The sequence below is a fragment of the Urocitellus parryii genome, chromosome X (genome assembly GCF_045843805.1).
Source record: "Urocitellus parryii isolate mUroPar1 chromosome X, mUroPar1.hap1, whole genome shotgun sequence".
NCBI lineage: Eukaryota > Metazoa > Chordata > Mammalia > Rodentia > Sciuridae > Urocitellus > Urocitellus parryii.
In genome coordinates, this window is record NC_135547.1 from 44,580,862 (window position 1) to 44,594,311 (window position 13,450).

Genomic DNA, 13,450 nt, shown 5'->3' on the forward strand with positions numbered 1-13,450 from the left:
GAAAAACACTGGCCAATTTTGCAAGCAGTACCAAACTCATACTTATCTTTGTAAAAGAAGTAATATTAAGAAATTATATCCATTCAATTATTTTTGTTTTGTAAATGCAGAAATCCAATAGCATCAGTAAAACAACAAAAAATGGGTCTGTGGATTGAAGACAGGGAGCATAATGGGACCCACACAGGTAAATTATTGGGAAGAGAGGGAACAATGGAGTTGAAGACTGGAAATGAATATGAACACATGTGATTATTCACTTCAGGGGTTGATAGAGTAAACAGTGCAACTAGCCAGCAATCATGGTCTCATGGTATTGAGAAACTAATGTGACTCCATTTTTGAGAAACCAGCCTCTACCTCAGAGCAAAGCCTGTCCAAGGAAGGGGGAGTGACCCTTGTCCTTGGAAAAACCCACAGAGCACTCCTAAGCACATACCCACCTGCTGAGTTGTTTGTCTATAAATAACAGGAGAGATCTGAGGCGCCAGGTGTCCCTGACTCAGTTACACTAGGTGAGGACCCATAGCAACCCCCTAGCAAACACAAATCAGCGTGAGACAGGGAAAATACCAGGAATGCCAGGTGACCCCGCCTCCAGTAGTTTCGGTGATTGATAACATGTTAGGAAACCATAGTTTAGCACGTACACCCCCTCGTGGCTTAAACCAATCAGTTCAAATGTATCCACCTCTTGTAGTAACCAATCACCCCTACCCAACTTGTTCCCACCAGTGAATGTGCTAATCAATGTTAAGAGTTGTTGTTTGATATTCCCGCAGTGTGAAATGATTTGCTGTGTGATGTTGTGACATATAGAGTATCCCCCAAACCTATAAAATCTCACTGAACAAGGACAGGGTCTCACTCCTCGGGCGGCTGCTTCAAAAAAGGTTGTGAGGCCAGGCTCGAGCTTGCAATAAAGACTTGTATGATTGCATCAGATTTGGCTCCTGGAGGTCTACTGGGGTCCCACGAATCTGGCATAACAGTGGATCTAGGGCACTTTCAGGGGTGCAGTAATGGACCCCAGGGCTGCAGCAGTCTGGGGGGAGGCCCTTCAAGGGGCAGCTCATGTGATTGCTCACTAGGTGCCCCTTTGTTCAGTCAACCACTGAAGTGATTAATCACATGCATTCACATTTACTACTGGTCCTCAACCTTATTATTCCACTCTCAGCCCAATTGTTTATCTATGTCAGTCCCACTATACTCCCTGTCTTCATTCAACAGATCCAATTAGGTTTGTTTTACTAACGCTCCTACTGTGATTTCTGAACTTAGAAAGGCAAAAACACCCATAGCAAAATAAATCTAATGTAGTGAATGTGACTTCTTAAAATTACTTCTCATAAAGAGATTTGGATGAAGTCAATATGCATGAAGCCCTTAGGAATAATATTTCTTATTAAAAATAGTGGCATTTTGAAGCAGCACCAACCACCACGACTAATTCAGCACATTTGTGAAATCTTTCTTCCTCCCTTCCAAACTCCCTCCTTCCCTTCCCCTTGCTCCCCACCCTCCTCTTTCTTTCACCATTCCACAAGGAAAAAAAAAAAAAAAAAAGTACATGGCTCCTTCAGCATCCAAAGTTGTTGTGGGAGTCACCACCCGGGATCCACTTGAATTTGATTTCAGGGTAGCTTTTCTTGGGCTTCCTGTGCCTCAAGCACCTTTATTCATATTTTTTCATAAGATTGCTCTAATTTTCCTGAATAAGAAGTAGTACTAATCCTGACGAGAGGACTCATTTGTAACTATATCCTGTCACTACAGACCCCAGGTGGAGCCCTGAGGTGAAATTGCCCCCCTCATGGTATTTTCCCCTCGAGCCAGGATGGCCTTGTCAAACAGAAGAATCCATGGGGTGGGGGGGGGGTCTCTCCTGGAAGGGTCTTCTTCCTCCCTGATGCGCTCAAGAAACGCTTTGATATTGGCAATTCACCCAGATTTTTGTCTCGTTGTTTGTCTAAGACTGACATCCTTAAAAGTTGTGTGCATACTTTGAGGGTTGTTTACAACATTTTAAAAGATGTACAAATGAAACACTTCACAAAAATAATAAAATATTGGGCATTAAAGAAAACTGTAATAAATTTCTTAGGACTGAAATCCCAGAGTATGTTCTTTCTCTGCAAACAAAGTCAGGTAGGAACCAATTTTTTAAAGAATAGTAATTAGAAGATCCCCAACTGCTTTAAAATTCAGCAGTACATTTATAGAAAAATGAACCAAATGAACCAAATGGCTGCTGGGACCAAGAAGAAAACACAAAGGAACTTCAAATGCATGAACATTAAAATGAATATTAACATTCAGATCACTTAAGGGAAAGTCATCATCTTAATTCTTTTATTAATGGCAGACCATACTCCTCCTATTGTGTGTGTGCAAGGGGTAGGGAAATATCCCACTCCCGAGTCTGTATTTCTACTTCTATTTTTAAAACGCCATGAAGATCACCAAGTCATAGAACAACAACAACAACAACAACAACAACAAAAGCAACAAACTTCAGTCCCATTCCCCTTAATCTGCAAGCTGCATATCGCAGGAAGGCTGTGCCTGGCTTAGCCAGGTTCACCTCCCCACACATCCGGCCAATGGCTGTGCCTCATTGGCTGCAGGTCCCTTCTTGGCATCACTGTTCTTACTGGAAGCTCCCTTCACACAAGAGATGCATAATTGCATGCAATAAAGGTTTGTGTTTTTAAAGTTGAAAGATTATCAGTAGTAAACAGTAGAATCAGATAAATCCCAATGATTCTAAACACCGATTCAGAGTCCAGGGAGCTGGAAAAGGGAAATGTTTCTTGAAATTTTTATTTAGCTATTTCCCTACTCTATTTTGGAGCTACTCTATGTAGTTACAAGAATTCTGTATGAGGGATATTTGGAAACACTGAATTGGACAGGTGTGGGTTTTATGTCAAATTGTTCATTTTATATGTTGCATTATCACACATACTGAGCTTCTGGATTATTCCTCTGATTCCTTTATGGAGAATGAGAATGGAAATGCTGAAAGACATTATTACAAAAAATAACTTTGACCTGACTGGTCCTAATAAAAAAAAAAAATGACCTAAGGGGCTGGAGTTCTGGCTCAGTGGTAGAGTGCTTGCCTAGCATGTGTGAGGTGCTGGGTTCAATCCTCAGCACCACATAAAAAATAAATAAATAACATAAAGGTAGTGTGTCTACCTGCAACAACAACAGAAAACAATTTTTTAAAAAGTGACCTAAGACTATATCTGACAAAAATGACTATTTGATAAAGTGGTGAAATGCAGAATGATTTAAAAATGCACTACCTTCTTTTGAACTAATTGCACAAAGCTAGAAATGAAATTTAAAACAAACAGAAAATCGGGGCTGGGATTGTGGCTCCGTGCTTAACTAGCACATGGGAGTCGCTGAGTTCGATCCTCAGCATCACATAAAAATAAATAAATAAAATAAAGATAAAAAAAAAAAAAAACGCCAGCAATCCCCAGGAGATTGAAACTTGAGCCATGCCATGTATAGCAAAAAGCATTAAGACCCCGAAGGAAACCACACACACACAATGGAAATTGGAAAACATTAAGACAAACGCTAGCCGGGACACAGTGGTACATGCCTGTAATCCCAGCGACTCTGGAGGCTGAGGCAGGAGGATTGCAAGTTCAAAGTCAGCCTTGGCAATTTAGCGAGGCCCTAAGCAACTTATAGAGGCCCAGGAGGGCTGGTGCACTCGCCTACCACGTGCGAGGCGCTGAGTTCCATCCTCAGCACCACGTAAAAATAAATAATAAAATAAAGTTAAAAAAAACAAACAGGAAATCCCCCATAGATTGAACTTGAGCCATGTCATGTGTATAACAACAAGCCAACAAAAAAGCATTAAGACCACGAAGGAAGAAACACACACACACACACACACACACACACACACACACAATGGAAATCGGAAAAACACTAAGATGAATGCTAGCCAGGTCGCGGAGGTACATGCCTGTAATCCCAGCAACTCTGGGGCTGAGGCAGGAGGATTGCAAGTTCAAAGTCAGCCTCAGCAACTTAGCAAGACCCTGTCTCAAAATTAAATTTAAGAAAAGGGCTTGGAGGGCTGGTGTTGTGGCCCAGTATAGAGTGCTCCCCTAGCCCGTGTGAGGTCCTGGGTTCGATCCTCAGCACCACATTAAACAAAGAAAGAAAGAAAGAAAGAAAGAAAGAAAGAAAGAAAGAAAGAAAGAAAGAAAGAAAGAAAGAAAGGTATTTGTGTCCAACTGCAACTAAAAAATAAAATATTAAAAAGGGGGGTGGGGTGGGGGTGGGCGGGGGATGTAGCTCCGTGGTTAAGCGCCCCTGGGTTCAATCCCTGGTACCAAAATCGCCTGAGTAAAAGGAATCATCCTAGTTGTGGTGATTGCTGATCATCCTCCTCTTAATTTGCTGCAAGGGCAAGGGACATGCCCCACTCCCAGCTCTGGGGTTCACACATTTTAAAATCACCGTGTTTAAAACCAAGCAAGCCACCAGCTGCACTCAAGGAATCACACCTTGTTTCTCGTCCACCTTCAGGCTGAATTTCGGCATGGAGGCTCTCACAGCTTTAACCAACCAGCAACCTGCCCACACTGTGGGCCAAGGCTGTGGCTCAGAGACTGCAGGTCTGCCGTTGGCTGGCCCAGCCCACCACTGGTACTTGGACTGGTCGCAGTGAATCCTCCCAACACCCACGCATAATCACAGATCTTGAAGGTTCTGGGTTTAAAAATAAGAATCCCAGGGCTGGAGGCATAGCTCAGTGGTAGAGCATTTGCCTAGCTTTGCCTGACCCTGGCTGGGTTCGATGCCCCTCACCACCACAAATAAAACATGGATAAACAAATAAAATAAGAATAGAGAGATTCAGAGTGTAATAGAAAGATAATTTCAGAATTTAGTGAGCATGTATTACTTTTAGTAAATTTGATCTAGCTATTTCAATACTGGGTACCTTCATTTCTGTATTTAAATAATTCCAAGCATGGAAATGTTTTTTAAATTAAATTAAATATATTATTATTTTTTAGTTGTATGTAAATGGACACAATACCTTTATTGTGTTTATTTTTATGTGGTGCTGGGGATTGAACCCAGTACCTCACGTGTGTAAGGCAAGTGCTCTACAACTGGGCCACAACCCCAGCTCCCGGGAAATGGTTTTTAAAAGTTTGAATGAAGTATGTTTATTTAAATCAGCTTTTGACCCCTCTCCACCGCATACACACCCTTTACGTGTAAGGGTGTCTGTGTGTAGAAATGCACGCAGTCACACCCGCATGCGCACACACTCACACTAGGGTGCGTGGTGCTGCGTGCGCAGTCACACTAGCCTGTGCACTCACACTAGTGAGTGTGGTGCTGGGAATTGAACCCAGGGCCTCACACGTGCTGGGAATGTGCTCTAGTGCTGAGCTACAATCTCCAGGCCTTAAGTGAAAAGAAAAGAGAAGAGAAGAGACGAGACGAGACGAGGACGAGACGAGACGAGACGGAGACGAGACGAGACGAGACGAGACGAGACGAGAAGAAAGAAAGGAAGGAAGGAAGGAAGGAAGGAAGGAAGGAAGGAAGGAAGAAAAAAATTTAAAAAGTTTTTTTTTTGAGACAGTGTTTTGCTAAATTGCCCAGTTTGGCTGCACACTCAGCCATATACCTGCCCCAGCCTCCGGAGTAGCTGGGATTACCACAGATGTGCACCACCACACCTAGCTGCTTCTACCGTTTTATCTGGTGCCACATCGTACATGTACATAAAGTACCTCTGGATAATTCTACCCCACGCCCCTGGGGAATCAGAGTTAAATGCCATTATTACGAAAATAAATGTGACCTGACTCATCCTTACAAGGGGTGACCTAGGAGTATAAATGACAGAAATGAGCATATAGTAAAAACGTGAGCATATAGTGCAGAACCATTCAATGAAACCCACTATTTTCCTGGGAACACATTTCACCACAGACATATAGTAAAGCAGAGGTGACAACGTTTAACTTAGCAAATAATGCTTTTAGAATCAGCAGGATGCCCTCCACCCCAGCTTTGGCAGTGTTACAGGTCTTTTAGGCCGAGTGGTGGCTCTGAAAAGAGCCTTTGGGGTTGACGGCTCAGGGCGTCTGGAGGTGGCTCACTTGCGGCTGATGTGCCTGAGGAGGGCCATGGTGCCCTCAGACACCGCGTGTTTGTTGATCTCCCCGGGCAGCAGGAGGCGCACAGCCGTCTGGATCTCTCTGGAGGTGATGGTCGACCGATGGTTCTGGCGGGCCAGGCGGCCGGCCTCGCTGGCGATGCGCTCGAACATGTCCTTAATGAACGAGTCCATCACGTTCACCGCCATCTGGGAAAGGCTGAGACCCACGTGGACTTGCTTCAGCACCCTGGGGAAATAGGTGGCGAAACTGTCTTCGCGTCCTGGGGTACGGCGGCGGCGGCTGCGGCACTTTGGTTTCTTCTGCTTCTGGGTTGTCCCATCGGCATTCTCAGGCTCCTGGGGACTGAGGCACTCCTCAGGAGACTTGTCACAGGTTGGCTCAGCCATTGCTCAAGCACTTGCCAATAGCTGGTTAGAAGAGACAATGGCGCCTGCTGAGTAGGCTGTCGCACTTATATTTGCTCTGTTGCCCCACGTGATGGGTCAACTCGATTTCTAACTGGATGACATGCCTTGACCAGAGCCCGTCAGTAAGCCACAAGGGGGCACTCAATGTAACCGCACAATCTGCTTCTCAGCATAGCACCCACCAATCACAGCAGGTACTCGATGTGATTGGATGGCACCGCTCTTGGCATAACATCGACCAATCAATGTGCGTGCTCAGTGTGATTGGTGAGTCTTCTGCTCATCATACCGTAGGCCAATAAATGCCAGTAGAGGTCTTGCATCGCAAAACCTTTCGGTTTCCTCAACCTGGAGAACAAAAACATCAACCCACACCAGCTAGCTAATACCACACTGTGAGTTATCTTAGAAGACATCAACATTCCACAATGTACAAATTTCAGCTATGACTATTTGATAGCTAATGACTTCAAGAAATACAAGTTCAGATCCCAGAGGAGTGACTCTAGGCAATGTCTGTAGAATTTCTAGTTCAAGCAATGGTTTATTGTTGTTTGGAGTGGGCTGTTCTTTTGTTCTTGGGTTATCTTCCAACTTTCCTCCAGTAGATGCAACAGAAAGCTTTTGCGATGCCAGACGTCCACTGCCAACGGTCTAAGTGACGCCAAGTGGTAGGACTCTGTGATCCCTGTGAGTGCCCACTATGATTGGCCTACAGTATGATGAGCAGAAGGACTCACCAATCACACTGAGCACGCACATTGATTGGTCGATGTTATGCCAAGAGCGGTGCCATCCAATCACATCGAGTACCTGCTGTGATTGGTGGGTGCTATGCTGAGAAGCAGATTGTGCGGTTACATTGAGTGCCCCCTTGTGGCTTACTGACGGGCTCTGGTCAAGGCATGTCATCCAGTTAGAAATCGAGTTGACCCATCACGTGGGGCAACAGAGCAAATATAAGTGCGACAGCCTACTCAGCAGGCGCCATTGTCTCTTCTAACCAGCTATTGGCAAGTGCTTGAGCAATGGCTGAGCCAACCTGTGACAAGTCTCCTGAGGAGTGCCTCAGTCCCCAGGAGCCTGAGAATGCCGATGGGACAACCCAGAAGCAGAAGAAACCAAAGTGCCGCAGCCGCCGCCGCCGTACCCCAGGACGCGAAGACAGTTTCGCCACCTATTTCCCCAGGGTGCTGAAGCAAGTCCACGTGGGTCTCAGCCTTTCCCAGATGGCGGTGAACGTGATGGACTCGTTCATTAAGGACATGTTCGAGCGCATCGCCAGCGAGGCCGGCCGCCTGGCCCGCCAGAACCATCGGTCGACCATCACCTCCAGAGAGATCCAGACGGCTGTGCGCCTCCTGCTGCCCGGGGAGATCAACAAACACGCGGTGTCTGAGGGCACCATGGCCCTCCTCAGGCACATCAGCCGCAAGTGAGCCACCTCCAGACGCCCTGAGCCGTCAACCCCAAAGGCTCTTTTCAGAGCCACCACTCGGCCTAAAAGACCTGTAAACACTGCCAAAGCTGGGGGTGGAGGGCATCCTGCTGATTCTAAAAGCATTATTTGCTAAGTTAAACGTTGTCACCTCTGCTTTACTATATGTCTGTGGTGAAATGTGTTCCCAGGAAAATAGTGGGTTTCATTGAATGGTTCTGCACTATATGCTCACGTTTTTACTATATGCTCATTTCTGTCATTTATACTCCTAGGTCACCCCTTGTAAGGATGAGTCAGGTCACATTTATTTTCGTAATAATGGCATTTAACTCTGATTCCCCCAGGGGCGTGGGGTAGAATTATCCAGAGGTACTTTATGTACATGTACGATGTGGCACCAGATAAACGGTAGAAGCAGCTAGGTGTGGTGGTGCACATCTGTGGTAATCCCAGCTACTCCGGAGGCTGGGGCAGGTATATGGCTGAGTGTGCAGCCAAACTGGGCAATTTAGCAAAACACTGTCTCAAAAAAAAAACTTTTTAAATTTTTTTCTTCCTTCCTTCCTTCCTTCCTTCCTTCCTTCCTTCCTTCCTTCCTTTCTTTCTTCTCGTCTCGTCTCGTCTCGTCTCGTCTCGTCTCGTCTCGTCTCGTCTCGTCTCGTCTCGTCTCGTCTCTTCTCTTCTCTTTTCTTTTCACTTAAGGCCTGGAGATTGTAGCTCAGCACTAGAGCACATTCCCAGCACGTGTGAGGCCCTGGGTTCAATTCCCAGCACCACACTCACTAGTGTGAGTGCACAGGCTAGTGTGACTGCGCACGCAGCACCACGCACCCTAGTGTGAGTGTGTGCGCATGCGGGTGTGACTGCGTGCATTTCTACACACAGACACCCTTACACGTAAAGGGTGTGTATGCGGTGGAGAGGGGTCAAAAGCTGATTTAAATAAACATACTTCATTCAAACTTTTAAAAACCATTTCCCGGGAGCTGGGGTTGTGGCCCAGTTGTAGAGCACTTGCCTTACACACGTGAGGTACTGGGTTCAATCCCCAGCACCACATAAAAATAAACACAATAAAGGTATTGTGTCCATCTACATACAACTAAAAAATAATAATATATTTAATTTAATTTAAAAAACATTTCCCATGCTTGGAATTATTTAAATACAGAAATGAAGGTACCCAGTATTGAAATAGCTAGATCAAATTTACTAAAAGTAATACATGCTCACTAAATTCTGAAATTATCTTTCTATTACACTCTGAATCTCTCTATTCTTATTTTATTTGTTTATCCATGTTTTATTTTGGTGGTGAGGGGCATCGAACCCAGCCAGGGTCAGGCAAAGCTAGGCAAATGCTCTACCACTGAGCTATGCCTCCAGCCCTGGGATTCTTATTTTTAAACCCAGAACCTTCAAGATCTGTGATTATGCGTGGGTGTTGGGAGGATTCACTGCGACCAGTCCAAGTACCAGTGTGGGCTGGGCCAGCCAACGGCAGACCTGCAGTCTCTGAGCCACAGCCTTGGCCCACAGTGTGGGCAGGTTGCTGGTTGGTTAAAGCTGTGAGAGCCTCCATGCCGAAATTCAGCCTGAAGGTGGACGAGAAACAAGGTGTGATTCCTTGAGTGCAGCTGGTGGCTTGCTTGGTTTTAAACACGGTGATTTTAAAATGTGTGAACCCAGAGCTGGGAGTGGGGCATGTCCCTTGCCCTTGCAGCAAATTAAGAGGAGGATGATCAGCAATCACCACAACTAGGATGATTCCTTTTACTCAGGCGATTTTGGTACCAGGGATTGAACCCAGGGGCGCTTAACCACGGAGCTACATCCCCGCCCACCCCCACCCCACCCCCCTTTTTAATATTTTATTTTTTAGTTGCAGTTGGACACAAATACCTTTCTTTCTTTCTTTCTTTCTTTCTTTCTTTCTTTCTTTCTTTCTTTCTTTTGTTTTATGTGGTGCTGAGGATCGAACCCAGGACCTCACACGGGCTAGGGGAGCACTCTATACTGGGCCACAACACCAGCCCTCCAAGCCCTTTTCTTAAATTTAATTTTGAGACAGGGTCTTGCTAAGTTGCTGAGGCTGACTTTGAACTTGCAATCCTCCTGCCTCAGCCCCCAGAGTTGCTGGGATTACAGGCATGTACCTCCGCGACCTGGCTAGCATTCATCTTAGTGTTTTCCGATTTCCATTGTGTGTGTGTGTGTGTGTGTGTGTGTGTGTGTGTGTTTCTTCCTTCGTGGTCTTAATGCTTTTTGTTGGCTTGTTGTTATACACATGACATGGCTCAAGTTTCAATCTATGGGGGATTTCCTGTTTGTTTTTTTTTTAACTTTATTTTATTTATTTATTTTTACGTGGTGCTGAGGATGGAACTCAGCGCCTCGCACGTGGTAGGCGAGTGCACCAGCCCTCCTGGGCCTCTATAAGTTGCTTAGGGCCTCGCTAAATTGCCAAGGCTGACTTTGAACTTGCAATCCTCCTGCCTCAGCCTCCAGAGTCGCTGGGATTACAGGCATGTACCACTGTGTCCCGGCTAGCGTTTGTCTTAATGTTTTCCAATTTCCATTGTGTGTGTGTGTTTCCTTCGGGGTCTTAATGCTTTTTGCTATACATGGCATGGCTCAAGTTTCAATCTCCTGGGGATTTGCTGGCGTTTTTTTTTTTTTTTATCTTTATTTTATTTATTTATTTTTATGTGATGCTGAGGATCGAACTCAGCGACTCCCATGTGCTAGTTAAGCACGGAGCCACAATCCCAGCCCCGATTTTCTGTTTGTTTTAAATTTCATTTCTAGCTTTGTGCAATTAGTTCAAAAGAAGGTAGTGCATTTTTAAATCATTCTGCATTTCACCACTTTATCAAATAGTCATTTTTGTCAGATATAGTCTTAGGTCACTTTTTAAAAAATTGTTTTCTGTTGTTGTTGCAGGTAGACACACTACCTTTATGTTATTTATTTATTTTTTATGTGGTGCTGAGGATTGAACCCAGCACCTCACACATGCTAGGCAAGCACTCTACCACTGAGCCAGAACTCCAGCCCCTTAGGTCATTTTTTTTTTTTTATTAGGACCAGTCAGGTCAAAGTTATTTTTGTAATAATGTCTTTCAGCATTTCCATTCTCATTCTCCATAAAGGAATCAGAGGAATAATCCAGAAGCTCAGTATGTGTGATAATGCAACATATAAAATGAACAATTTGACATAAAACCCACACCTGTCCAATTCAGTGTTTCCAAATATCCCTCATACAGAATTCTTGTAACTACATAGAGTAGCTCCAAAATAGAGTAGGGAAATAGCTAAATAAAAATTTCAAGAAACATTTCCCTTTTCCAGCTCCCTGGACTCTGAATCGGTGTTTAGAATCATTGGGATTTATCTGATTCTACTGTTTACTACTGATAATCTTTCAACTTTAAAAACACAAACCTTTATTGCATGCAATTATGCATCTCTTGTGTGAAGGGAGCTTCCAGTAAGAACAGTGATGCCAAGAAGGGACCTGCAGCCAATGAGGCACAGCCATTGGCCGGATGTGTGGGGAGGTGAACCTGGCTAAGCCAGGCACAGCCTTCCTGCGATATGCAGCTTGCAGATTAAGGGGAATGGGACTGAAGTTTGTTGCTTTTGTTGTTGTTGTTGTTGTTGTTGTTGTTCTATGACTTGGTGATCTTCATGGCGTTTTAAAAATAGAAGTAGAAATACAGACTCGGGAGTGGGATATTTCCCTACCCCTTGCACACACACAATAGGAGGAGTATGGTCTGCCATTAATAAAAGAATTAAGATGATGACTTTCCCTTAAGTGATCTGAATGTTAATATTCATTTTAATGTTCATGCATTTGAAGTTCCTTTGTGTTTTCTTCTTGGTCCCAGCAGCCATTTGGTTCATTTGGTTCATTTTTCTATAAATGTACTGCTGAATTTTAAAGCAGTTGGGGATCTTCTAATTACTATTCTTTAAAAAATTGGTTCCTACCTGACTTTGTTTGCAGAGAAAGAACATACTCTGGGATTTCAGTCCTAAGAAATTTATTACAGTTTTCTTTAATGCCCAATATTTTATTATTTTTGTGAAGTGTTTCATTTGTACATCTTTTAAAATGTTGTAAACAACCCTCAAAGTATGCACACAACTTTTAAGGATGTCAGTCTTAGACAAACAACGAGACAAAAATCTGGGTGAATTGCCAATATCAAAGCGTTTCTTGAGCGCATCAGGGAGGAAGAAGACCCTTCCAGGAGAGACCCCCCCCCCACCCCATGGATTCTTCTGTTTGACAAGGCCATCCTGGCTCGAGGGGAAAATACCATGAGGGGGGCAATTTCACCTCCAGGGCTCCACCTGGGGTCTGTAGTGACAGGATATAGTTACAAATGAGTCCTCTCGTCAGGATTAGTACTACTTCTTATTCAGGAAAATTAGAGCAATCTTATGAAAAAATATGAATAAAGGTGCTTGAGGCACAGGAAGCCCAAGAAAAGCTACCCTGAAATCAAATTCAAGTGGATCCCGGGTGGTGACTCCCACAACAACTTTGGATGCTGAAGGAGCCATGTACTTTTTTTTTTTTTTTTTTCCTTGTGGAATGGTGAAAGAAAGAGGAGGGTGGGGAGCAAGGGGAAGGGAAGGAGGGAGTTTGGAAGGGAGGAAGAAAGATTTCACAAATGTGCTGAATTAGTCGTGGTGGTTGGTGCTGCTTCAAAATGCCACTATTTTTAATAAGAAATATTATTCCTAAGGGCTTCATGCATATTGACTTCATCCAAATCTCTTTATGAGAAGTAATTTTAAGAAGTCACATTCACTACATTAGATTTATTTTGCTATGGGTGTTTTTGCCTTTCTAAGTTCAGAAATCACAGTAGGAGCGTTAGTAAAACAAACCTAATTGGATCTGTTGAATGAAGACAGGGAGTATAGTGGGACTGACATAGATAAACAATTGGGCTGAGAGTGGAATAATAAGGTTGAGGACCAGTAGTAAATGTGAATGCATGTGATTAATCACTTCAGTGGTTGACTGAACAAAGGGGGCACCTAGTGAGCAATCACATGAGCTGCCCCTTGAAGGGCCTCCCCCCAGACTGCTGCAGCCCTGGGGTCCATTACTGCACCCCTGAAAGTGCCCTAGATCCACTGTTATGCCAGATTCGTGGGACCCCAGTAGACCTCCAGGAGCCAAATCTGATGCAATCATACAAGTCTTTATTGCAAGCTCGAGCCTGGCCTCACAACCTTTTTTGAAGCAGCCGCCCGAGGAGTGAGACCCTGTCCTTGTTCAGTGAGATTTTATAGGTTTGGGGGATACTCTATATGTCACAACATCACACAGCAAATCATTTCACACTGCGGGAATATCAAACAACAACTCTTAACATTGATTAGCACAT

At 44.3% G+C, this 13,450-nt stretch overlaps 2 protein-coding genes across 2 annotated transcripts; one reads left to right on the forward strand and one right to left on the reverse strand.

The window, feature by feature from the left end:
- Positions 1–6,163: 6,163 nt before the first annotated feature.
- On the reverse strand, positions 6,164–6,574 carry LOC144250667 (histone H2B-like). The gene has a single exon (XM_077793621.1). It carries the CDS (start codon positions 6,572–6,574, stop codon positions 6,164–6,166), a length of 411 nt encoding a protein of 136 aa, XP_077649747.1.
- A 1,049-nt stretch (positions 6,575–7,623) lies between these two features.
- On the forward strand, positions 7,624–8,034 carry LOC144250668 (histone H2B-like). Its single transcript, XM_077793622.1, has one exon. The coding sequence runs from the start codon at positions 7,624–7,626 to the stop codon at positions 8,032–8,034; it is 411 nt and encodes a 136-aa protein (XP_077649748.1).
- Positions 8,035–13,450: the final 5,416 nt, after the last annotated feature.